Genomic DNA, 26,212 nt, shown 5'->3' on the forward strand with positions numbered 1-26,212 from the left:
TACAAGTTTGGCCTCGAGCCGTCGAATAATAGCAGAGCTATGGACTTCGTTTGCGGCGCACGAAATTCAAGGAGACTCCTGCCCCCGATAGAAGATTTCATTGCCAGCGGCTGTGGATCGCAGCGCTCGCTGCGGGAATTCAAGAATGTGAGACCAGACGAAGATTTTAACGGAAAGTGGGCGGAAAACGAGGCCAGCAATCACCGCCATCTACGTAGACACGGCTCTGTACGAGCACTTTTTATGGGCTCCGACAATTACTCTGAGTGAACGCTTATTGAAAAGCAATTGGAAGCATTAGCGCTAATTGGAGCTACTCGTCACCCTATGCACCCCATCCCCATTTCAACCTTGGCTCTTCGAGTTCGCCTTCTGACGATGGAGCAACAGTAAGGGAAAGAGCGTTCGGAATTTAAGCAAGCATCAACTCTAAGCGCTGTTCACTTGTTCGAAGATTCCCAGTTTCGAGAGGAAACAGAAAGGCAGAAAAATTAGAACGATTTTAAAGTGAAAAAGGCGAGCAGTCTGCTTTATTTAAAAAAGAAAACATTATTCGTCAGCGCCGTCCTTTTCTGCTTTCTCAATAAGCCCTCCTGTGAATTCATTCTCTTTACATCGTCTCGAGATCACGTGCCGTCCAGTCGAAATGAGCAGCGGCTCTGCAAAACTAATCCGGGGGCCGTTGGGAAATGAGAATTGCGAAGCACCGGCTTTAATTGCGGCCTTTTCTATCTTTCTGTTTTTTCGTGTTCGCTTCGTCCCCCGCTTCGCGAGCTATTCGGCAGTGGCGCTGAGCTGAATGTGGCGCGTATTGGTCAGTCATGCTTTGATAAGGACGAAATGAGAAGACAACCTGCGCAGATATATTTACACGGCGCATTCGAACCCTTACAAAAATGTTCTATAGGCAGTCTGTAGACTTCTTATAGACTCTATTGTCGTCTATAGATATTTATTTTTGTAGTTCGTAGTCTTTAGACTGTCTATAGACAAAAGTCCACTGAAAGTGTATGACTATGAATCTATAGATTATCTATAGACCGTCTATAGGATTTGTATTTCCTATAGATTGTTCTGTAGGGTTTGTCCATAGAGTGTCTAAGCCTTTATAGACAGAAGTCTATGGACAGTCTATATACTATCTAAAGAAATTTTTGTAAGGAAGAGCTTGTCAAATACTTGTATTCGATGCAGAATTTTCTTCCGTGGCGTCAGCTAGCAAGAGCGAGAGGTAAAAAAAAACTGAAAGAGGAAACGCTTAGGTAGGTGGCGTGTTTTAGTGAGGACGAGAGTTGAAAAAACGCTTTGAGAAAGGTCTGTCTAATAAGTTACAATCTGCAAGAAGCTTTGAAGGGAACCAAGCTGGAAAGGATTCGAGTAGGAAAAATGTGATCACGCCGATAGTGAAAAAGAAGTTAGTACAGGACAAATTAAACGAAAATGACAGAAACATTAACTGCGTTGTGGAAACGTTTTTAAATGACGGCCTGGATGTCAGTCTGAAAGTTCGATAACCGCTGATTGAAATTGATAGCGCACTGAATTTCTATTTCTCCTCTCCTAGTGAATATTTCTATCAGTTTTTGTACTGCCGTATGAATGTCTCGGTTTCGGACAGCATTTGTTCTTCGCATAACACAAATGACGTAATATTTCTCTCCAGTCTAAAGCGTTGACTGACCTTTGGTGAAAGTTTCTCATTGATTTGCGCTCTGAGCTCACTTTGCTTTTAATTGCACTGCTCCTGTGCTTGAGTCGTAAGTGCGCGCCAAGGCTAGATAAGAGCCCAACGTTCCACTGAGAATGTGAGCTACTTTACGATCGGTTCCCGTGGGCCATCCAGCGCGTGCAAGGTGCGTCACGATTTGAGCACTTTCATTACAGACTTAAACATTCGTGTCGTGCTTGTTTTTTGAATGGCGAACACGGTTGGGAAACAGCCTTGGTTCTAGAAAATAGAATTATTGCCTTACTTAAATTCGAGAGATTCTTGCGAAAATTAACCCAAATTATTGGGAAGTTCCTGGACTTCTATGGTTTGTGTCAGAGCGTGAAAGCGAAAATGGTGCAGCCGTGTTTTTATTCGAATATTTATTATGTGAAGCGTCCTAACGAGCCATGACGTTATTGTTTCACAGTCGTTTGTTATTGTATTGTTTCGTAATCCAAAGAACCCCGCGTTTGTCGTTTCGCTATGTCCTTGGCCTAGCGGATACTCCGCATTCGATGAAACAACGATCTTCAGTATAGTGCTTGCTTATTTGCACTTTCCCCAGCGGAAGCTCAACAATCGGCCTAACAATGCGTTTCCCTTCTCTTTCTGCGTCGGCCAACTCGATCATCTGGCGTCCTTGCCGGCCTCGCCAGAGTCGCGACACGGGCTGACGCTTATTGCTTTCGCCGAGATGGCGGTGCTTCAGCACCTCATCGCGACTGAAGGCCGCCGCAAAGCTGGAGACCCGCAGCTACAACCAGCGTGTGGCCAACGTACATCCTATGTAGAGCCGGCGTAAGGCCAACGATGGGAGTGCCGTCCCGTGTCCCAAAAAAGCCTGCAGACAGAGGACGAAATAACATCGTAGACAACACACGCGACACTGGTCGATGGCGGGAATGGATCGGAGTGGCGCGGAAAGGAGGAGTGGCGAGGATGTTCCGATGGCGTCCGCGGCCGCTCGCAGGGCTGTGGAAGGCAGAGTGAGATTGGGCCATCCTGTGAGGTAAAGAAAGCACACACAGGGAAGCGGACGGTGAAGATGGCCGTGTCCGACAGATGGGATTCCAGCGAAGGGGAGAAGTTGGGTACGAGTGCTTGCCGGTTATACGGAGGCCGAACGGGAGGGTGGGGGCTGGAAAAACAATGTGCGTAGATGACGGGGTCTCGTGTTGGCTTTTCCGTTGTTTTACTTCCGAGGATGGTGGTACTGTAAGGAGGGCGAAGACGCGGGGGCAGTGGCGTATGTGGAGACCGTAAATTGGGAGACTATTCGTGGCATGGGGACGACGGAAACTGTGGCTGCATCCAACGCAGACGCTTTTGATGTCGTGGGAGAAAATGGAATCTGACGGCTGAAAACACAATGAAATCAGGAAATACAGAATTGTTTTTTAGGAATATGCGGCAGGAGCTCTGGTGCGTTTGAGAGATGGAAAACATTCAAATTCTGGAGCCTCATTTACGCCTTTGATTGTAATTGTTCATACTGTGACGGCGTTTGCGTAACAACAAAGTTTCTAGATGCGTGACGAACGCCATTCGCACTTGAAGTTTGATGTGAGAATGGTCCAGCTTCGGATATATGGAAGCGGCTCAATTAACTCCATTTATCGTCTCATTTATTGCATGGTCTATGCCTTATTAACGGTCTCGAGAATCAAGAAATATCACGCTGCCATAAACCATTGCAACATTCAGAGCCTCTTCAACTTTGTGACATGCATTATTACGAGTGGGGAACCTATGCCAAGATGAGCTAGTTGATTAAATGATCGTGATATTAGCACCGAGCGATTGTATAAATCAATCACAAACCTATTCAGCTTTGCGAGAGAATTTCTATTAATGCTTTGCAGCGCTGAAAAAGAAGGAAAAAGGAAGCACGTGAAACTTGCATTATTAGGTAGTTACGGTGCGAGGTTATGCTGTCATATATACACATGAATTACAGGGCACAATTTATTGAACTACATCGTTGTACCGCTCCACCCATAGCCTAGCTCGTGAACGCGGCGGCTCTAAGCCTCGCTCGGGCCAGATGACATGGATATGATTAACCCTTGCGAAAATTTCAAAAGGTAATTTATCGAGTGTCTATGGAAAGTCTGAAAAAGATTGTTGGATAGCCAGACTCTCCAGGGTGTCCGCGTGTATATCATTAGCCGACAGATGACGCCACTCTTCGTTAGTGATATACGAGTGCAAGACGAGCCGATGGCGATGTCTACACCGTTTACACTAGACGAAGTGTGCGATAGAATTATCAATAGTGAAAAAAGCAAAACAAGAAGGGATCTGCAGCCGCGTAACACTTTTCACTTGTGAAGTTCATTTTCATGAATATATAGAAGATAGCGTCTGTTATATATTCATGTGAACAGGAAACCTGTCGCGAGACATGAACTCGCGTTGTTTTTTCTAGCGCTATCTGGTATTCGGCAGCAAACTGCGTCGATAGGCTGACAGTTTTAGAATACCTTGCATGCATATTGATTCGCAGGATACTAATTTTAGCTGTTCTGCTACTGACAGAGTGTTTGGGAGTGTTCCAAGCTCTGTAGCAGCGGTGGCGATCAGTTATCTGGGTAGCTATCGGTAGCTGCTGGCTCAGTGCTTGGCAGTGTTCCAAACCTTTCAATTCTTTAACGATGGTCAGTCAACGTCAAAGCTCGTTATCTGCCCGCAGTACGGGTGAACGACTGCAGTATTATCTACTCGTTTCAAGCTATTCTGAGAGAATCTGACGTTAAAAGTCATTTCCGCCGCTATCTTTGCTTCCGGTAAAGCCCCACAAATAGCATGTTCAACGGTTTAGCGTTTTAGCATGCGTGGTCTGAAAAATTTTCCGCTTCTGTCACACGTGCAGTACGAGGCAATGAAAGTTCCTTTTTTTTCAACAACGTGTTGTGGTATACTCAGCCTTCATATCACTGAGTTTGCGCTGCCTTTCGCGTTTTCTTCTGAGCCGTGCTGAACGTTTTCTTTTATTGTTTACGCTGTCACTTCATGGGAAACATGGCACTTTTGTGACGCGCATGCAGAGCAAGCATTCCTAGAAAAGGCCACTGCTATTTGCAGTTTTACATATGGCACAGATAGCTTACCACTGCAGTATATAGTATCCAAAGAGTACGCTGGGTTTGTTCCCTGTACACTTAAACAGAAAAGAGTATAAAGGAAGTAAGGCATGCTCTAGCGTACTTTCTTTTTATAAAAGGCAGTGCGCTGGAGGAGAGTTTAGTCCCTTTTTACTCCCATATAGGCGTATTCGAGTTTAGAGCGTACTGATCAACTGGGCGTTTTACATTACGGGTACATTACATCGCTGTACTTCCTGACAAGTTTACCGCTGTAGCGAACCTCTCATGGAAGCAGCGTAATGAACTTCATATCTTTAGAATGGCACTACAGGAAGAATGTACGTTGCGAGATGTTGCCGGTCACCAGCACGGTGACATTGGCTGCTTGAGGAAGGAACAAGCACGTCTGGCCCGACCAAGAACCTGGGCAACATTTAAACACTTTCATTCTTCGGCGATATAGTAAGCGTTGGAAGGCGTGCCAATAGCCGGTATATCGGTATAACGCTGTTTCTTCTAGGCAAATTATGCTCAGCTAACGTCAGCATACTCACCTGCTTACCGTAATGTTCCCCTCAACTTATTTCAGTTCTGAAATGGTTTTATGGTTTATGGGGGATTTAACGTCCCAAAGCGACTCAGGCTATGAGGGACGCCGTAGTGAAGGGCTCCGGAAATTTAGACCACCTGGGGTTCTTTTACGTGCACTGACATCGCACAGCACACGGGCCTCTAGAATTTCACCTCCATCGAAATTCGACCGCCGCGGCCGGGATCGAACCCGCGTCTTTCGGGCCGGCAGCCGAGCGCTATAACCACTCAGCCACCGCGGCGGCTATAAATTCTGAAATAACACAGCTTTCTCTTCGCGCTTCCGATGACACGGTTTCGAAAGCTACACTCGCGGAGAAAGCTTTGTTCTGCATGAAGAGTTTTTTTTTTTTAAGTTTGGGAAATATCATGTAAGCTACTTTCCCCATCTGTGGAGCCACCGTAGTGAAACGCTGTTTCCCCATTTCCCACTTGGCAAAGCGGACGAATTTTCCCAAACTTCTCACTTTCCAGCGGAACTGCCTCTCCCGGCAGGCTCCCCACATGCTTGCGTCCCCGTCCTCAACCTCCACCCCCCCCCCCCCCCCCCGCACACCCCCCCCTGTCCCACTATAGCTTTGATAGATTTTCGCGCAAGCGTCATATCGGCAAATATACACCACCCGAAAACGATTGACGAAAAAAGTATTGCGGTGTCCGAACTTTCCGTATTGTTTTTCCTTTCTGCACATTTCTTTAAATAAATTCTCTGCTCTTACTTCGCGAAAGTGAAGCCTAGCCGTCAGCGGAATAAGACGCTGAAGCTTCCACACTGTGACGTCACACTCTTTCAGCAGACCTTTCAACGTCTGAAATAGCTAAAAGCTAAAGCCCGCGGAGGAAGAGGAGAGGCGGAAGTGAATTCACGGTGGTCTTCGTTTTGGAAGAAGCCATTAATTCCATTTGCAGCAGTTATGTGTGCGCAGGCCAGCTCCGCCTCGTGCCCACTGCACCTCTTTCCCGCGACTGTCTGGGAGAGAGGGCAGGAATCCCTCTCCAGTGGACACGGCGCCTAGCGTTGGCAGGAGCAGCGGCGCAGTGCACAGGGTCTGGGTACAGGAAGAAGGGGAGGGTCCACGGTGGGGGAGAAGGAGCGAAATGCACTGCTGGCACGGCTGGGGCGACCACTGCGCCTACCCGGGAATCGATGGGGAGCCCGGAACCTGCGGCTGGCCCGCCGCGACAGTGCGGCGCCTCATCCCTCCCTCTCGTCCATCCGGCAAGCATAGCTCGATGCGTCGCCGCCCTATCGTCTCCTCGACGTCGCCAACGGCGGTGCATTGTGATGCACTCTAGAAGCCAGCGGCACCGTGGGAGGGGACAGGGAGGGTGTGGGCGACACTGCGCGTGATTCTCGCTCGAATCGAAAGTTGCCGACGCACCATTTACAGCTTGTTCTAGCTGAAATAAGTGGACGTTTGTACGGAGGGTTTCGAACGGGCCGACGCAGACTATATCGGCGACATTGCGGAATCTCGCTCGAGACTCTGCCGGGAGAAAGCTGTTGCCTTCAGCTGGGGCCTCAAAAACGAAAACGCTGTTCCTGCAGAGTAAGCGATGTTAACTACGTCGAGCGTCCTCCCTTTACTAGCGCTTTAACTCGTAGCTCGCTTTAACAAGGTCACGTAACCTAGGTGACCTAGATGCAACGGACGGACACCGCGAGGTCACGTGACCTAGGTGACCTAGATGTAACCGACGGACAAGGTCACGTGACCTAGGATGTAACGGACGGACACCGCGAGTTCATGTGACTGGACGGACGGTCATCGCGATTATGAGCCATTAAAGGCTTTCGCCTTAAAAGCTTATGAATAGGAGCGCACGGAAACAAGAAACTTTTATATAATCTAAAGAAAACCCATTCACGGCCAAGGGCAGCGGAGGAAAGTTGTAGGATTGTTGTTGCTATAGGACGCCAAAATTGCAATAAACTTCAATTGACGGCAACAGGTTACAACTTAATGACGTGTTTTTCTCAATGAAAGCGCCAACGTGTTCAGCACCTATCTCCTAAAATACAAACATATAATTCATCCAATTGCTGTCTGCAGAGTCCTGCCCTATTTTTTTTTTAATACATTTACCAAAATACAAACATATAATTCGTCCGATTGCTCTCTGCAGAGTCCTGCCCTATTTTTTTTTCAATACATTTACCTTCCGTATCACGTAGTGAAAAATGTGTTTTGTTGGAGTACGTCGACTAGCACCCACCTTTTCATTCGAATACAATGCCACCTCTGGAAAGGTCACCAGCCACTGGAGCGCTTTTCTTAGATGGACTGGTGCCTGTTCTAGCTGGTACTGCTGCAGACAAACAATGACTTTGTTCATCAATGCTAGCGCACAATCATCACCATCATAAACATAATCATACCGCAATTGCACTGCTCGACGAAGACCTTTTCCATCGATCTCCATTAAGCGCTGTCTTTTGCCACCTGCGGCTTTCTTATCCCCTAAAACTTCCCAATCTCATCTGCCCGCCTGACTATCGACGCCCCCATGGTACTTTTACATTCTCGTGTCCGTAAATGAAAATACTTACAGCGATATGAATATGACAATGAGAGTATATGACAATACGCACAATAATAAACCCCATTAACGGCTCCGTGCGTATGAAAGTGCCTGCATGCATCAGTCGGTTCAAAGCGCTTCCCATCGGCTTTTCGATTCATTGCCTTCACCTGAGCGGTTGGAATGCTCAACTGTGGTGGTGGTGTGGTTGAGCCGTCAACTTGCCATTAAGTTTTGGACCGGCGTGCATTGAATTTTCGTATGTGCTGTCTGATTTAAGCTTCTTGCACCGCTCCCGCGAGTGCTTGCTCTGGCCTGCTGGCAGGCTCCTGAAATAGAAATTCAGTGCCATTCTCATGAATTCGCTTACTGTTTAGAGAAAAAAAACAAACAAACAAGTGAGCAGTGCCATGGTTTGCGCTTGTTTTATCTTCTGAATAATTGATCTTAGTTTTTTCTCCCCAATTTCTAAGTATATTTTCGTGTAATACTTGTATTGTTCGTATTCTCTCTTTCCATTCTGTGAGCGTCGGTAAATATTCATGAATCCAGTTTATTGCACTGTGCGCAGCAGTCGCTTTTGTCGTCGCATACGTGGGTTAAAAAGTTTCGGTGGCGAAATCTCTCCATTTCTGGAAACGAAGCATTCATGAACAGAAAAAAATTGAAAGCCCTGTCTAATCTTCTCAGTTGCTCGACTTGTCGTTTCACCCCCTGAAAGCTGGGTTTCTGATGTTTTTTTTTTCTCGTATTGTTCTCGTCAGCCGCATTGCAGTAGCCAAAGATTCGCTGTCGCGTTGCTACCCGCATGTTAAGGATAAAAAGAGGGCATACGTTCTATTATTCGCTATTCTTAATTTTTGCATGCATTGATTGCTATGCTTTGGCAGACACAGACACGCAAACGAACTTGCGCGGTCGGATTTGTGGAAGCCTGTGAGGCCTGCAGTTGCTTCCTTTTCGTTCGTATGTTTGCAAATGCGCTAGCTTGAAAAACAGGGACTTAGCAAACATATCATGGCATGCCAACAAGCCCCTGTTCTAGCTCTTTTGACAATTGTTTCTTTACTTTCTTTTGATATAACCATCGAAATTAATGGGTACAAAACGATCTTGAAAGTATCTAATACCTCCATTTCGACAGGTTTTTCAATCACAATGGAAATAAATGAGCACACTGAAAAACACAGGCAATGGACAGCACTGAAACGACAGTGCTGGCGCTGTCATTTTGCCGTCTAGTTTCTTCCACTTGTCGTGTTCGTCTTTTAAGCACTGTTTGAATGTTTTTTTTTTTTGGCGCATATTTCATTATTCGAAAATTATTGCTTTCGGTAGTGTTCGCTGATGTGCCCTATTTCTCTCTTGATAATGGGATAACTTGCATGAACAGTCAAAATTAACGTTCGTGTAGTGTTTCTTGTTCAGTTGATATATTGCTCTCCAGATTACCCCTTTGTTTTTTTGATAGAGCTGTAGTGTTGAAAAGGTAAGCATTTTTTTGCGCCCACGGTGTGGTGAGATTAATGCCCGGCAACTCATCATAACAATTATACCTTGTGGCTCTAACGGTAGCTAGAAGTCTTTTCTTAGCGCCGGCAACTCTGTTGCTAACGAAATATTTCTGGTTCCTGCCATGAAATTTCTCGTTCCTGCCATGGACGTCGGACTTCTTCCATTCGGCTTATGTTCTGAATTTGCTTCTGCTCACGTGACGAAGTAAGATTTTCTCCTGTGGCTAAAATATGTTTGGAGACATTTCATCGGATTGCATTTTTTAGTGCAGTTGGAAGTTGATTCGCCCGAAGCCTCAAAGTCAAATCTCTGTTCAGGGAATGCTGGCGGACTGGCGACCAAACCTTCCACGAAATGAACGGTTTTTTAAATCTTTCTCCGCCATTACGCTCCAAAACGTCTTGTCATAATTACATTGCACTAATCAAAAAAGCGAAACAAACCTGATTCGAGACATGGGTGTGACCATTACTTTAGCCACGTTTATTCAACTGGTGTTACAGCTAGACGTAGGCGACACTGTGAAGTTGACAATAAGGTGTCCACCTGCGCTTTGTGCCCACAAGCGCTTTGTGCCCAAATTTGCTTAACTTTACGGTGTCGTCAAATAACAGTTTTTCGCAACGCTCCGATTCTGAGTGGGCGGAGTTTTATTAAAAGTGGGTTTCTTTCGTCGCACATCGACACAACTGCGTAATGCTTGTTTCCTGATGCGTAGGGTCTAGTGCATGTGTTGGAGGCGGGCCTCTGAAGATTTGAATTTCAATGTTTCGAGCTCAGAAGTACGGTTAGAGTATATAAAGCTGATATCTGGTCATTGGTCTATAGTGCCTGCTATTAGCAGATATGGCGTGGTTTCATTTATCGTGATGTTTATATAACAGAGCTATTCAGGTTAGAAGTATGGTTATGTTAAAAGATTATTTAAGAACAGAGAGCCTTTTATAGCAGCCGTCATGGCCCGAACCTATGACTTGTGCGATTCAGAAGCAATCGTTTTCACTGTTTTGGTATCGAAACATATTTGACTCTCTTTTGGATTTTTTTCTTGTGGTATCTATTAAAGTTCACTTCTCAAGTAGAGCCTGTTTGATCTCTGTTATTTCCATACGCATAGCCGGCCTTTCGATGACTGAAACTTCCCTTTTTTTTGTAGGTTTTCTGTGCTGAAAATTTACGTTCGTTAATATCATTACTGATTGACGTTCCTAGCACTAAGCGACCAGTTTATATAACTTAGCTGTGTTCGCCTGCTGTGACCGCGAACACAGCGTAATGAGCCAACTTGAAGCTTGCGCTTCGTAAAAGGTTAGTGCCATCAAAACTTGAATATACGTATATCGTCAGTCTAGATGTACAGAAACCTTGTCCACCCTGAACTTTCAAGCCATCCAGAACGGTTTGTTCGTCCTATTCCCCGCTTGTACATACTCTCGAATTGCTAGCGTGGTCGTAGTGAAGTCAACTTCAAACTTACCTGATCATTCTTTGCGCCTACAGACCTTCCATTTGTGCCAGTTCCCGTTAGTAGCTGCATTCCCGTAAGGAATAAATGTTTGATCAAGTTATCATTAGTCTATTCATTATTGACTTATTAAGCAAAGGCTGCGTTCACTAAACAGCTGCAGCGTTACTGAAAGCGGCTTTCAAATTCTTCGCTCTGTTTGGAACCCGCATAGCTGGACGCCGCCTACGGGTCACGGCCGCTCTACATCTAGCGAGCGTCTCTCTCAGCTGTCAACTCCGCGAAAAACAACGATCAAAAGGAAGTTGTTAAAAATTCCGCCGACAGGTGTCACCAATGCCATCCGAGACTCAGAGACACTGTTCGCTGTTCGGAGCGCGCTTTCGCAACCGGCAATATTGAATGACCCCCGCGATGCTCCGTGTCCTACGCCCACCGACGAGCCTGGCAGCTGCTGCGCGCAACCGCACGGTCACGACACGGTACGGAGAGAGACGGCCGGGCCGGTGCACATGGCGCCGTGACAGGCTGTCCGCGCAGCGTCGCGATTCCCCCCGCGGTGCTGTCCGTGCCTTCGCGCGGTGTTTGAGAATGGCGGCGGAGGCTACACGTACGCGGGTCGAGTCATGCATAATTAGAGAGCTCCACCTGACCGTCCGTGCGCGCTGTGCCTGTGCTCGCTTTTCACTCTAACTGGTTCGTGCATACGGGATCAGCGATTCGGTGTTACGAAATGGATAGCACGACAGCTCACGAACGAAAGATCTGGCGCCGCATGTTGCAGGTAAGCCGAGTGTTCGGTGCGTTGGCTAAATGACTCAGGAGTGGTCAGAATAAGAAACGAACAAAATGAAAGTGAACTTTTCACGACTGCTTTCTAACCGACGGGATAAAAGTGATCGTGTACAGAAATGTGGAAACGACGATTGCGAGGGGAAAAAGAAAGGTGGACATTTTCATTATACAAGGAGCCATGCATTTTGTCGATTTGTAGGAGCACTGTGCAACCGCTCGCGGTATGTTTTCCGTTTCGTAAGGGTCTTAGTCTGTTTTGGCTTATCGACTAGCGCCTAGTGGTGCTATGACAACGAAAGACGAGGTAATCCTTTGTGATATACCGATAAAGGGTTGCTGATAAAAAAAAAAAAACTGAAGTCGGCCCGTATTTATATATTGCCGCGTTATAATGACAAAGGTGCTCTTTTCACTCAAAAACAAGCTTGAATAAACTCGTAAAGATAAAAAAAGCAATGGAACAAAAAAAAACGCATATCGGTGAGGCTACTGTACACCGCAATTCTCTTGCAAACAGTGATCACGGAGTCGTTTTAGGTCCTGACGTCACTTGTTTGAATCGAATGCCGGGGAAAAATGTTTCATATTTAAATACAGTTTTTTTCAGCAATAAATACTCATTTTGTTGCCAGTCGAACAGCAACGCCGCCACAAAAAACCCAGCAATCTACTTTTACCAAAAAAAAAAAAAAAACTGGCTAAGGCTTAACTCAGCTGAAACTATGCCGGCGGTATTTATAGCGAAGCATGGTGTGACGTCACTTCTGCGTCATTGCATGACGTCACATCAGGCGATGCGAATCTCAGCTTTAAAAAGGTCAAGGTCAAAGATAAAAAGGTCAAGTTCAAAGGTCACATGACTGCTTGTCACTGGTCATGCAAGTTGGTCATTAGATATACCCCCACGCCATACTTTGCATAGCTTCGCTATGGCAGAATGACTAAACTCTAGTTTGACCTTGCTAAGCTTTGAAGGTCACAGTGATGAACCGACGCTAAATCAGAAGTCGTACCTCGCGTAGTAGAGCTTTTGCTCTAAAAGGAAAATTGCATGGAATTTTTTTCAGTGCCCCTTTAAGCTTGCGTGTCGAATGTCGTCCCGACGGAGCCCGGAGCATTGCATCTCTGTGCCAGCTCGCCTACGTAGTTGAGCGGTGTCACCTGTTACGTCACACGCATGCAAGCTGTGCTCCTTCCTTTCTTTGGGAGCGTATAAGTACTTCGCTCTGCCGTGACGCGTTGTCAGACGAAACTGCCACACGGCGCACTTTACGCAAACCCGCTCGAGCGGTGTTTGTCAACGCGACGGAACCAACTCGTCGACAAGCCGTCTGAACAACAGAGAGAGAGGCGCTGCCACTGCCGCTTCTTTTTCGAAGGTGTGCGCTGCGGGTGATAGTTGAGTGGTCTTACCAGGAGCTTTCTTGCGCTTGTTTCTCGAGAGGCGACCGTAGCTTGCCGGTCTACTTGCCATGCGCTTGCTGCTTCGTGAGAAAGAAGCAGAAAAGAGCAATGGAAGAAACAGAGCAAGGAAGCGATAAATAAAGAAAGGAAGGAAGAAAGAGGAGTTGAAGAAAAGGAAAGAAAGAACGAAGGAAATTAAAAAAAAAGAACAGCGAAACAAGAAATGAAGGGAAGAACGGAAAGGAAAAAGAAATGTAATGAAGAAAGCAAAAGAAAGAAAGAACGAACGAACAAAGGAAGGAAAGAACTTTTAGGCTAAAAGAAACGGACCACAACGTGCATTAGCCTTGTTTTCTCAACTTCTCTGTGGTGGGTGTGTGGGCTGTTACTGTTCTGGTCGCAGATACTGTGGTGGTATTCTCCGCCCTACTGCTTCGCTGTCTTCAAGAACTCTGTTCGCTCTTCGCCTTACGTGTGATGCACTCCAGAGAAATTTTTGTGGCTAGGTTTATACCGTCTTGACGTTCCTGCGAGATGGACCTGATGAGATCTCATAGACATGAGGAAGCTGTTTGGTTTTCGTGTTGGTGTCCTCTCGTGTAGAGGCTGCACATCTGCTCCTGTGTTCCTACACCCTAGATAGCTTGTCAAAAGAAACCTCTTCTTTTTTGTGGCCGTGCGAAAAGAAATTTTGTACAGCGGCAAAGAATAAAGCGGATGTTTTTTGTAGGAGACAATATAACACCCGACTAAGGTGCATATAGTCGAGTGACGAAATTGCGATACAGCGAGGGCACCAGGATGCAATAAATGCAGCTTGAACACGGTCATCATTGTCCTCGGTTGTGTGACAGTGACTGGCCGTTATTTACCATGACTCAGCAATAAGGAAGCTGGTGTAGTCCAAGGTTTGAAAGCGTAGCAGTGGAACCGATTCACCCAAGTCTGATCGTCTAGTCTTGCTGTCATGGCATTCTAACTTAGCTCTCGATGGACACAGACTGGCTGCAAATAGAACAACAGAAGCATAGTTTTCGTTTGCCTTCTTGGAAGGAGCTGCTGCCAGCTCCAGTGACTGTGCAGGATTGCGTCATCCGTGGGGAGGCTGCGGCGCTCACTTTTATATCACCCAGTAGTGTCCAATAGTGCAGTGTGTATAGTGTGCAGTGTCCGAGAACTTCACTGCACGTCAGGCATTAGCGAAAACATGACACATTATTGACATGTAAAGGAAGATTACTCTATTAGCGAGATTTAAAAGCACAAGATGTTCATTTTTTCTTCGGAGCTGTTCTGCTTTTTACGACTACTTGCCAAATGCTTTAAAAAATGTGATGAAGAACTAAAAATAAAATTTTTCCTCATTGTGAATAATTGTTTCCCCATTGCTTTTATTTGTACTGGTGCTACACATCACGAGTGCTGTACGCCATTAGTGCTGTGCGCCTTTAGTGCCGTTAGTGCTGTACGCCTTTAGGGCGGACACCTTTGGTGCGGTACTGCATTAGTGCTCTGCGAGATTTAAGAAGCTGAAAAGGCGCTGAAGACGTTGCATGCATACTTATAAACGAAATTGCTTATTAGCAATGTATTCAATTCAAAAGCAAAACAACATAGCGTGGGTGTGTGTAGCGCGAAATCGTGCTGAATTCCTCGCTGTATCGTTCGTTAAATACCCTGTTCAGAACGGAATCACCTGCTTGTAAATGTGAGCAGGAGTGAACTAAGCTTCTCCCGGTGGGCAGTCATAAGCGAGTGCAATGGGGAATATTTTAAAAAAAGGAATGATTTGTTACGTGCGCCGCTCCTCGCGTCATTTGAGGTCGTAAACAGAAACTATCTTGTTGAAACCGACTGAAGTGTCACGCGAACGCCAGAATAAAAAGCACTCTTCTTATTTTTTCTCTCTCTTCGCAGAACAACATCGTGGTCGAGTTCGAAAGCATCCATCCCGACAGCACAAAGCCGAAGCTACACGATGCCAACGTTGTGCTGGAGTCCAAGGAAAGCCTTGTGAGTATAGTGCAGGCACAAGCAGCAAAAAGCTGTTGCCGGAGTTACTTTGACTTGTCTTGGTTTGGTTTGTGGAGGTCTAACGCCCCAAATCGACTCGGGCTATGAGGGACTTACTTTGACTTGTCTTGGTTAAATGCTTCAATGGTTTAATGTCTACCATTACCTTGACTTGTCTTAGTACAGTGTTTACGGGAATTCTCCTAGACGGAGTAGATTTGTGATAGGGGAGTATTAACTCAATAGCATTCACTCAAGCAGAGCCTTAAGTCGTAAAAATAAGCCGCACTTATCTTGCAGAATAGGCTACGGGAACTGTTGTCTGTTAAGTGCAGAAGTAATCTGTTGAACGCACCAGTTTTACAGCCGCAACATAAGGTGAAAATAAAGAGAAGCTCGTAACATTTATTACTAAAAACCGCTGGAGCAGTCCAGAATTCTGAGCTTGAATAAATATAAGACATCATCTTTGCCCCGGTTAATGCCTACATAAGGCTTACTATTTGCGCAAAGAGCAGGATTGTGGACGCCGTGCTTAATTATTGGATTATCTTTCACGAGAAGAATTGTGAGGGGGGTTAATGGGAAGAAAATGTTTCTGTCAAAGAATAGACTGAGGCGGGATACTTTATGTTCATTGGCCAGAGTGAAAAAAATTAAGGTAGCAGGTTTGACACTGTTTTAATACTGAGCACTTTAGGTAATTTAAATAGCTTTCTGAAACAGGAACAAATAAAATGAGAATCTAAAAAATTCAAAGCGCTCTAGGCACACCATGTCGGTCAATTTTTGAGAATCTAAAGAAAGTTAATTTATCACAAATAAAAAATATGCTTTTAGCAGATTGCAAAATGTATAAACGTGTCTTCTCCCAGCGGTATAATTCGATGAGTTGCACGGTCTTCTTCCTACGGAACGTGGTTCCTTGCACAAATACTAGGTTTGCGGATGCAGCTCGTACAATTCTTGCGGCCTCTTGTGAAAGGTGTGCCACGGTGCCAACGAAGTATGACAATTTAAGCACGCACTGCACAAAAGTTGCTGGCTGTATTCCTGATACGTGAATGCGAAAACCTTAGTGCGAAGTTTAAATCCACCTAAAATATGGTTGTTACGTTAAATATGTGTTTACATTTTAAATCGGTTGTCTGACCGCTCGCGCACGGTGCACCAATATCTGGAGGCCAATGAAAGGCGGACAGCAAATTAGGGTTAGAATCAGCAAGAACTGCGACTCAGCCATCCTCATTATGCTAGCTACGTAGCCATTTAATATAAAAATTTTGTTAGCGCCGATAAGATTTGATAAAGCGGTATGTCGGTAATTAGCAACAGTTAGCGTTTTTGGTGTATTTTGTTTAGCTAGTTCGAGTTGCTTCAAAGACCAAACCGTAGAGCTTTAACAAATTGGAAAACCCAGTGGCGTCCAAAGAATATTCCAATTTTTCCCAATAATGTTGTCAGAAAATGAAACGCTATTTGTTGGACGCTGGCTGGGAGGTTCACATTCGCGCCACCTGTTTTCTTAACGAAGCTTGCTCACAGCCGCGCCAAACATTTTGACCAGAAAGCAGGGACCATTGGTAACGTGTTGACATGAAACTTTGTATGCAAGCTCCATGTAGGAATGGCTACATGGCGTGCAAATGGTGTGTCACGAATTGGCGACATTGGACAGTAAAATGATTAAATGTTTAATTGTGCTCTGTTTTGATGCTAGCCGATTTTGCTTGTTGTGTTCGGTTTGAATCCGTGACTATAGCCCAACTTCTCGACGCATATATGCATTTGGAGTTTATACTTTTGTTTTATTTTATAGCAAACCCGATTTCCCTTATTTTTTGCTTGAAATTAGTGAGTCTTTCAAACGAGTGTTTCACCTCTGCGCGTTTACGAGGAAGACAGCAATGTGAACAAGGACGGCAAAGATGGCTACTTCAATATGACCCGTCCCAAGAGTCTCGCACTTATTTTTGCTCAAGTAGGTAGTAGTACATGTAAGCGCATGCTCTCACGCCGCAAAGAAACGCGTAGGATTGAACGTATCCATAAGCCTTATTTGCAACAGCCCTTTGCCTCTATCACTCGCGGCCTAAAAAAAGCACGCTTGCTGGGCATCTTCTCAGTGTACATGTAAATAAAATCTCCGTATTTAATTTATAGGCATTTCCAAGTGTCAGGACACAATCGGTCAGTATTTTTATGCGTCATTTTAGCGGGTCTACGATGTGAACTGCTGCATGGTGATCGTACCAGCCCGCGATTGTAACTCCCCACTAGGTAGAAACCGTAATAATTATTTTGTTGAGCTTCCATCTGCCACAGACGGCAGGCTGGCGCTGCAGTTGTGTGTTGTGTTGTTCCTTGCACTAGACAATCACGACTGGAGTTACCTGCGAGCGATTGATTTTGGTGATCAAAGTCAAGAAAACTGACGACCCGGAAAGGACCGTGCACCGGTACAACCTCCTTATCGAGAAACTCAACGGAAAGGCAAGTTTCGAATGCTTTGATTGGGTTTTACTTCTACAGACGAACCTCGTTATAACGAAACAATGGATATAACGAAAGAATGACGGTTCCCCTTGGAAGCTCGCTCAACACGGGCTATAACGAAGTAATCGCCGGGCCCCTCAAACTTCGTTACAGCGAGGTTCAATTGTAATTTTATTTCTTCGTAGCGGTTCTTTGCGCTGAAGCTGAAAGTTGTTTAGCTGCTGGCCCATTATCACAGACCATCGAGGAGTGAACGAAAGCATAGAGGTGGCAGGGACAGAGATTTGCCTCACAAAGTTTCGAGTTGCCCTGCGGCTTGGCGTGCTGCGTCACTTAAGTCTCGCGGGAGTTCATGTAATGGTTGGCGGTTCATCGTATAATTGTGGCGCGCAGTACTTGTCGTTTAGCGCGTAGCGCGCAAGCGTGCACATATTAATGTGCAAGACACACAAAAACAATAAAAATAAAAATGATCGTAACGACTGCACTTTGTGCATTAGTGACTGCGTTTGGATTTGGAGAGCACGATTCACTGCACTAGAACACTTGCTAGAATCTGCGCATACATGTGCAAAATACGAGCAGGAACGTTACAACAGATAATTCTTTGGCTTCAAAGCAGACGCAGCTAACACTGTATGTGCATTCAACAAGCGATGGGGATGAGGAGTACGATCTAAGACAGTTTGATTGCACGTTAAAGTTATTTTTGTTGGTGTGTGTTAAAGAGAGCTTTTATGTTACTTTATGGCGTGCACTTTTTCATGCCGTGTATGGTCGCTGCAGGAATGCGGTCAACGTACTTCTTTTCTCGAAAAGATTTTTGCAATAAATATTATTATCATTGTACATTAACGCATTTGCCAAGACAGCACAACTGCCGTGGTGAAAAATGCACGTTCAGGGTAGGCAAGGATGCTGCTGCGTCCTATTGGAAAATGGCGACGGGTGTATTCTTTGCACTTAGTTGTTATGGACACTAGCCTGCAGACATTACAGGAAATTTAAATGGGTTAGCGTCTCGTAGTTGTACCGAATGAAATAAAAACAGGAAGACACTTGTTTTTCGGCAACGACATGTGGGTTGTAGTTCTTAGTGGCCAGTAAATTTAACTGCAACCGATTTTATACAGGCTGGAAACAGGACGGAAAATGAAACGCGTCATCTGGTGGGCACCATGATGCAGAGTTTAGAAGAATACTTCAGGCTGTTTGGTGTGGTGGGCTTAAAGTGCGAGTTAGCACGATGAAGTAATGGACTCAGACAGGAAGGCGAAAGGCACATACACACTTAATGGTTTATTTCTTTCATATTTGGTACTTACAGTAACCTTGAATGGTCACGTTGCTTTCCAGCTCCAAAGCTGACATTTTTATTTAGTGTGATGCTACTCTGGCCGCTAGCCCGTGTCACCCCCCCCCCCCCCCCCCCTACGTACCTCCACGACAAAATGGTGTAACTGTGGCGGATGCATGAAGTCTTGCCATGCGCTAAGCCAACACCATCTAGGTTGTGATTGCTAAGCGCCATTAACTCTACAATACTGCCGCTATCACGTGACATTGTCACTTGGTAACCTGGTGGTGTTGAAAAAAAGAAATTGTTCTGGTCGTGAGACTTCACGGAATCCACAAAGACGCACTTGTGTTGCTGAGAACAGTTTGCTATTTTCGTTAATAGCTTTTCTTTTCTTTTTATTATGAAGAAGGCTAGAGAAACGCGTAAAAGCGTCATATCTATGCAGTAAGCATATAGTGCGCATGCGCTGTTTTTACCATCTGACCTTTTTTTTTGCAGTTGAGGATATGCTGCATTAGCACGGAACAACTGTTCGTCGTCCGCTTCGTCCAGCGACCAGACGTCAAGGTTTCGCTACAGTCATCGGTCGCTGAAAACGTAAGCCGTCTCTGTCGCCTCTGATTTTTCATGGATCACAATGTCTATCCACTGAGAAGCCCTGTAAGAAACTTGGTCGCTGGCATATGAAGCACACTGCTTTTCTCAAAGCGCAACATGGTTATCAAAGTGATCCAAGAAGCTGAAGAAAACGGTGGCATGACGAAGCCTTAGTGAATGTAGAACGTTTCCGTAAACAACGCATTACTGTGCCGGTAACGAATGGCTATCTAGCGTTACCATAATAAGCACCTCAATAAGTGCCTGCTTAAACCATGTTTATGTTTTCTAGAGGAGTTTCAGCTGGAGCTTGTGCTCTCGCTATCTACCAGGGATAAAATACTGCAGAATTAAGTAAGTCACGGAAAAGAACCTTCTTATACCCGGTATTGTGGCCAGGATTGCCTCATTACGAGCTAGACAGGATGAACAATAAAAACAAAAATTCGTAAAAACTCCGCACAACTAATCTAGTTAAGCTGTTAAAAACTGAAGAAAAACCAGCATTCATGCCTGCCCACCTTCTAAATGAGCTCTTGACGTGCTGACGTAAACTCCTGCAACTGTTGTAACAAAAAAGCGAAGATATATGCGAAAATATTTAGTTTCTGCTGTTTCTTTGAATCGCAGTTCCAAGTTTTGTCCGCAGCAAAAGAAAATACGTGACTCCCGAATTTTCACAAGCTGAAGTTTCTTTTTTCGAAAGGCCTTCTTAAAGGATCCCGACGTCTTGGACCTGCGTGTTTCCGAGTGCCATTTTTACTCGGCTAGAAGCGGTTTTTTGCATAGCACTTGCCTGTTTTTACATCCTCATTGTGAATACGGTTACACCCTTAGCTTGCCTCCAAGCGCTCGCGTGCTCGCGTTCGTGCTTCGCATAGTATAAACTCGCCTGGAGATATCTTTCGCATTCCGCCTTAATAAAACCGTGCGGCATCGGGAAAGCTGGCGATGGCGCGAACGAACCGGGGACGGCAAAGCTCTAGTGCGTTAGAGCTTATCATTATTGGTCGATTGTTTAAAGATAGCGTATCGTTGGACACTTTATTTGAGTAGAGCACGAACGAACGTTCGGCGATGACGAATCCTTCCTCAAACGTTGGGTGCGCCAGCTTTTAAACAGGGTTACTTGTGCGCGCCCACGCAGACTTCGTAGCTTCGGTAGTGGTGCACACTATTTCGCGAGGCAGAACATAGATGCGCTGCTGAAAGTCTCGAGCGCTGGCATGCCGAAATCCTGGCGGACAGTATGTAACGCAATTTCCTCTTCTCCGGCACTTAAGCCGGGCGCTTCAGCTGCGGCTGTATCTACATTTGCGCGCACCTGGTCATGACGGCGGATGGCTCGAGTGTTGCCGGGCTACCAGCGCGAGCTTAGAAGAAAAAACAATGAGACGCTTTTGCTCTTTTGTTAACAAACTTGCGTCGTTTTCTTGCAGCCCGCTGCTGCAGCACATGGGCTCCGTCCTTACGTGGATCAGGAGATTCGTTTCTGGGAGCGAGGCAGATTTCTTTCATTAGAGGGATGTTGAACCTTGCATTCAGGACGATGACTTCGCGTAGCGCAAGACTCGGCACTAGCGCCCCGGCTAAGGGTGCCTTGTTAGGCTACTTCAGCCGGGATTTGTTCTTTTCAGTCCTTTTCGGACGGCTGGATAGCTTCTATATGCATTTCTCTCTCTGTTCCCCGAGTTGCGCTACATTGCCTCATCTTTGTAAAGCTGTGTTTTGGTTTTTCAACTTCTCACCTTATGCAGCTTCCTTGACTGCGCTTAAGGGCGAGCTCAGCTTTCGAAGAGAAATCTGTAGCTTACGGCGTAGGTGCATATCATTTCACCCTACGCTCATTATACATACGGCAGACTTCATCTACATACTCTTTTTGTGCACTGCCGTATGTGAACCGTATTTAAAGCAACTAACCCCTTTATGCAAATTTATAGCTCTCACTATGGCAACTTTCTTATCAGGCTTGCCCTCAAGCTTTTTAAATGGCCTTTTCGGCATTCAGCGTGAATTAGAAAGATATTCAGAATTTTGCCGCCAATGCAATACCTTCATGGCGCTTAATGGCACAGGATGTGTCACCACTATTCGTGGCTTGCCTTTTCTCTCTTCGATGCCCTCAGTAATTGTGAAGTCATACTTTTTGTGCACACCAATTCTTGTACCATAAACTGGGGAAATGTTTATACATCCTTAACAAGAAAAAAAATAGTCAACACCACAATTTAACGATAGGCAAGTACTTCGGTTAATTCATTTGGCGCTGTTACTGTGTACGACATTGCTCTCTGTATTTCCCACTGTTTTTTTTAAGTGATACGTTAGAAGGTGCTTATGGTAACTACGATGCTTGACTCAACATTAGTGGACTTTTCCTTTGCGGGCCGCCACGGTGGCTTAGTGGCTATGGCGCTCGGCTGCTGACCCGAAAGACGTGGGTTCGATCCCGGCCGCGGCGGTCGAATTTTGATGGAGACGAAATTCTAGAGGCCCGTGTACTGTGTGATCTCAGTGCACGTTAAAGAACCCCAGGTGGTCTAAATTTCCGGAGCCTTTCACTACGGCGTCCCTCATAGCCTGAGTCGCTTTGGGACGTTAAACCCCGTAAACCATAAACCAAACCATAAACTTTTTCTCTGCGTTAGGCGAGAGCCTTCTTGCTAGCTTACAAATAAAAGCGCACGCTTTCTTGCTCACTTCCTTCTGCTAAGTCGGGACAATTCGTGGTATTTTCAAGCATCGGCGCACGAGGTAAGCGGAAATAAGTACAGTGAAGCAAAGCTACCTATTCTCGCGATAAAGACTTACATGTATAGAAAGTGCGTGCAAAGAGGTTATTATTAGCAATATTTATTGGTTTATTCGCTTTTAAGTAACTAAAGCTAACTCGCCAAACAAAGCATTAAAAATAAGTTGCTCTGATAAGATCAGGTGAGTTCTTTAAAAGCGTTAGAGTTGATTTGAACTTGGAGTCGTTATGTAAGATTACTTCAGTTTTGCGTGTATCTGCGGATGGAATCAGCGTAATGCTATCGCTACGAAGGATGGTGTTGTACAAAACATATTGCGAAAAAAGGAGCCTGGTGGTATGCACCCATGTTGTTACAACAATAACAAACATTTGTCCATAAAGTTCCGAGACTGAGTCCATCAGAAAAAATGCGCTGAACATTGAAATCATTTGTGCAGCACCCCTTCGAAATAGTCTCCATTGCAGTCTATACACAGCCTCCAACGCTTCTTGAGGTCTTGGAAACAGCTGGAAAACGCTTCTTTTGGCAGGGCTATCAGCTCCTTTGTCGTGGCGTCTTGAATGGTATTCACGCTCCCCATCCAGCGACCTTTTAGACCTCTCTTCACATGAGGAAACAGAAAAAAATTGCGTGCTGAGAGGTCAGGCGAGTATGGCGGATTGGGAAGTACAGTAATGCTGTGCTTGGCGAGAAATTTTGTCACGCCTAGATCAGTGTGCGGCATTGCGTTATCGTCCATTGTCCAGATGCCCATAAGTCAGGGCGACGGCGTCTCAGTGCATAACGCATGTGTTGGAGCACGCGTATATAAAACTCCTGATTCACCGTCTGCCCTTGTGAGACTAACTCGTGGAGTATGGCACCTCTGGCATCAAAAAAAAAAACTATCAGCATCGTCTTTGCTTTGGTCTTCTCGCGCCCGCGATAATGTTTCGTTGCCGTAAGTGTCACGAAGGAGTTCATACGTCTGTGTGGCTGTCTTGCCAAGCTTCACGCTGAATTTTATGTTTACATGCTATTCGAGGTGGACGTCGATCTCACACAGTAGAATGCGCAAACGAATAGTGACAACGTATGGATGGATGGAAAAGGCGGTGGCTCAAGCCACCTAGCCATGACATGAAATTTTACTCTTGTCTTGATTTTAGCCTCCAATCAGAAACGTATTTTTTCTACGTGTAGTGCCATCTAGGAGCTGCCACAGTAATTAACATAGATTGCTCAGGTTAGCCCGAAAAGATGGCGCTACACATACGCACCAATATTTGTTTTGGGGAATTATTTTAGAGAAGAAAATAAATCAGTCTCGAAACTTTACGGACAAAGCTTTTAATTGGGTGCATTGTACAGTGAGGAAAAAAAGAAAAGAAAATGCACGTTTTTTCCGATGATAGCTGAAAAGCGTTACTGAACGTTTGGATTACTAGCATGAAGGCGTGTGAAGCTACCCCAGGGTCAACTGACAATAGTTGGAGATAAACACATTTTGTAAATTCAAGTAACTAGATAAGTATATTCGGTGCTCACCCTTTATCAGTAAGAACTGCACTACAAGATTTGTTTTCCGTTTCTAATCACGCATAATAAACAGTTTTAATCGCTTCATTATGAGCAGAACTCTTTCAATGAAGCATACAGTACTACTGAAACAACCAGACAAACTATTCGCTACTAACCTTATGTAAATATAAGTTGATGACAGTTTCTTGTGCGCTGTTATCGCTGACCACATTCTTCATGCTTACCGAAATTGGCCACTTCTGCATTGAGCGATGGCATAACACCAATTTGGCGTCACAAATTAACTGTGCCGATTCAACGCTTGCGAAGGCGCGCAACTGTGCGAATTGAACCCGTGCGGAACGATCGGAATGTATTGTTTTTTCTTATCGACGACGTGGCCGCGCATTCGCAACCGCATTGCCTCGAGAACTCTAGGACAATAACCGGCCGTCGGTGCAAGTCCGTCAAGCAGCGTGGCATCAGCCGTGCTCTCCGTCACTGATTACTTGACGAACGCTAGCAGTTGCCATTATTGCGTGTCCTTCTGTGCGCAGAAGCCCCACTCGGTGGACCAACGCGCGGTGGACGACGTGGTGCTGGAGGCTGTGGTGGATGCGTTGTCCTACACCGTGGCCGACATCAGCTGCTCGGGCCAGAAGGACTTCCCCAGCTTCAAGCATCGTGCACCCGTCTCCGAGATCATTCAGCGTACGCAGCTCGGTCAGGTGGTGAGTGCAGACTTCATAACAAGCACCTGGTGGACAGAGTTAAGCGTCTGAGACCGCGCCTGTAGAGTACCAATTTCTAAATTTAGAATAGTACTGTACCCATAGAAGAAACAGCCGGTTAGTAGAGCGCATGCCCAACATGTAAAACCGTGGTGGAGCGCATTGAGACGTCGTCTTTGTATCAGATAATAAAAAATTCTAATGCTCAGATCGCAAACGACGTATTGGCTTTAGCGTATGCGACCGACACAGACCCCCAAGTACCAGAAATGGCGCGCTCGGATATCAAGTTGACGATATGAGTGTCTGTCGAACAAGGGCGGAGACAAATACAGGTAGCGGCACCTCCATTTCACTGAGGACAACTCCTTCAAATTATTATTCGTCGTGAAAACAGTTTCTATGGCTCGTTGTAGGTAGATGATGTTCGTCCAAATGCAAAAGTCGCGTTTGTTGCTTAGAAAATTGAATTAAAGATGTTCCCGCGACTCAGTTCAAGCTTGTGACGCCAAAGCAGAAAAGGATCCCGTGATCACCGCTATTAAGTGAATGGCGGTGTAGTCTGGCCTCTGTGTCCCGCTCCCAAAAAACTGTGTCGACGCACCTCATTTTACTTGCGATATGGGACGGTGATGTCGACATCTGTATTTAATTTTTTTGGCATTATTAACGTATAAAAACTCCATTTTCATTGGAACTAGCGTCTTTGTCGTTAGCAAACAGCTGTCTCGCGATGCAGACCAGCAACTCTACCGTAGTGCCCTTTTCAGAAAGGATAACGGAGGGGGTGGAGGAGGGGGTATTGACGGACATTTTTTCTGGAAAATGACCTCAATTCTTCTGGCCAGGGAAAGCTGCAGAAAGGCACTGCACAAATAGTGTTGTCTACCACCCGCAGGCAGGTAATCCGCGCCGTTGATAGTAATAAGTAACTCTGAAAACTATTTGCACGGAAACAAAAGGACACAAACATTAAAGGGACACTGAGGAGAACCCTATCAAAATTTTTTTGTTAGCAATATCTGATAGTTCCGCATTTCATGGCTTTATTGACGCTTGTCCAGGAGCGAAAGATGAATTTATTTCAATGAAATTTGGATTCGAGTTAAAAAAATTTTCCCGCCGCTCCGATTCAAACTCGAGAACTCTTATGACGACACGGAGAACTCTTATGACGACACAGAACGGAGTGACGTCAAACGTGACGTAACGGAGACTCCGTGATTTCTGGCGGCTAGCGGTGCAGTCTAGCAGCTGCCGAAATGAAAGCTACCGCCACCGCACGTCGAAGGCATCTATTGGGGGTCGCTACCGTCGCTTCGTTTACGTTTGCACCGGCGTCTTGCCAGCGTTACGATGGATCCCGTTCCCGAACCTGACGACGTAGTTCTCGCAAAAACTCTGGCCTGCATTTCAGCGACCTCAGCCCCACAGAGCATGCAATCTTTTGAGGGAGCACGGTGAGGTTAGGCGCCGGCGGGTGGTTTCCCTCTTCCTCAGAGAGCAGCCGTTGCAAACTAAATATCATAACCGCAGTGCGGGGAGTCGCAAGGGGCCAGGACAAGGTCGGCGCCTTGCGCCCATCGGAGGCTGGCCGGGGCTTTGGGGCCAACTGATTGTGATTCCTTGAACGGCGCGGTTGCACGGCGCAGCAGGCGGCGTCGAGGTCTCCCACGGTTGCAAGGGCCAAGTTATTTATTTTTTGCCACAAAGAACAAATGGGTGC

General features: G+C 45.7%; 1 protein-coding gene across 7 annotated transcripts in view; it reads left to right on the forward strand.

Moving 5' to 3' along the window:
- The window catches only part of LOC144136778 (uncharacterized), a 203,603-nt gene that overhangs the window by 124,288 nt on the left and 53,103 nt on the right, over positions 1–26,212 (forward strand). For all 7 annotated transcript variants that reach the window (XR_013315667.1, XR_013315669.1, XR_013315668.1 and 4 more), the window contains exons 2-5: positions 15,008–15,103; positions 17,477–17,596; positions 19,398–19,496; positions 24,313–24,486. Coding sequence is in view for 4 of the 7 variants with exons in the window: in XM_077669396.1 (XP_077525522.1) it covers positions 15,008–15,103; positions 17,477–17,596; positions 19,398–19,496; positions 24,313–24,486 (489 nt within the window). In the remaining 3 variants the exon portion in view is untranslated. The remainder of the gene's footprint in view (positions 1–15,007; positions 15,104–17,476; positions 17,597–19,397; positions 19,497–24,312; positions 24,487–26,212) is intronic.

This window comes from Amblyomma americanum, chromosome 6, assembly GCF_052857255.1.
Source record: "Amblyomma americanum isolate KBUSLIRL-KWMA chromosome 6, ASM5285725v1, whole genome shotgun sequence".
NCBI classification, from domain to species: domain Eukaryota; kingdom Metazoa; phylum Arthropoda; class Arachnida; order Ixodida; family Ixodidae; genus Amblyomma; species Amblyomma americanum.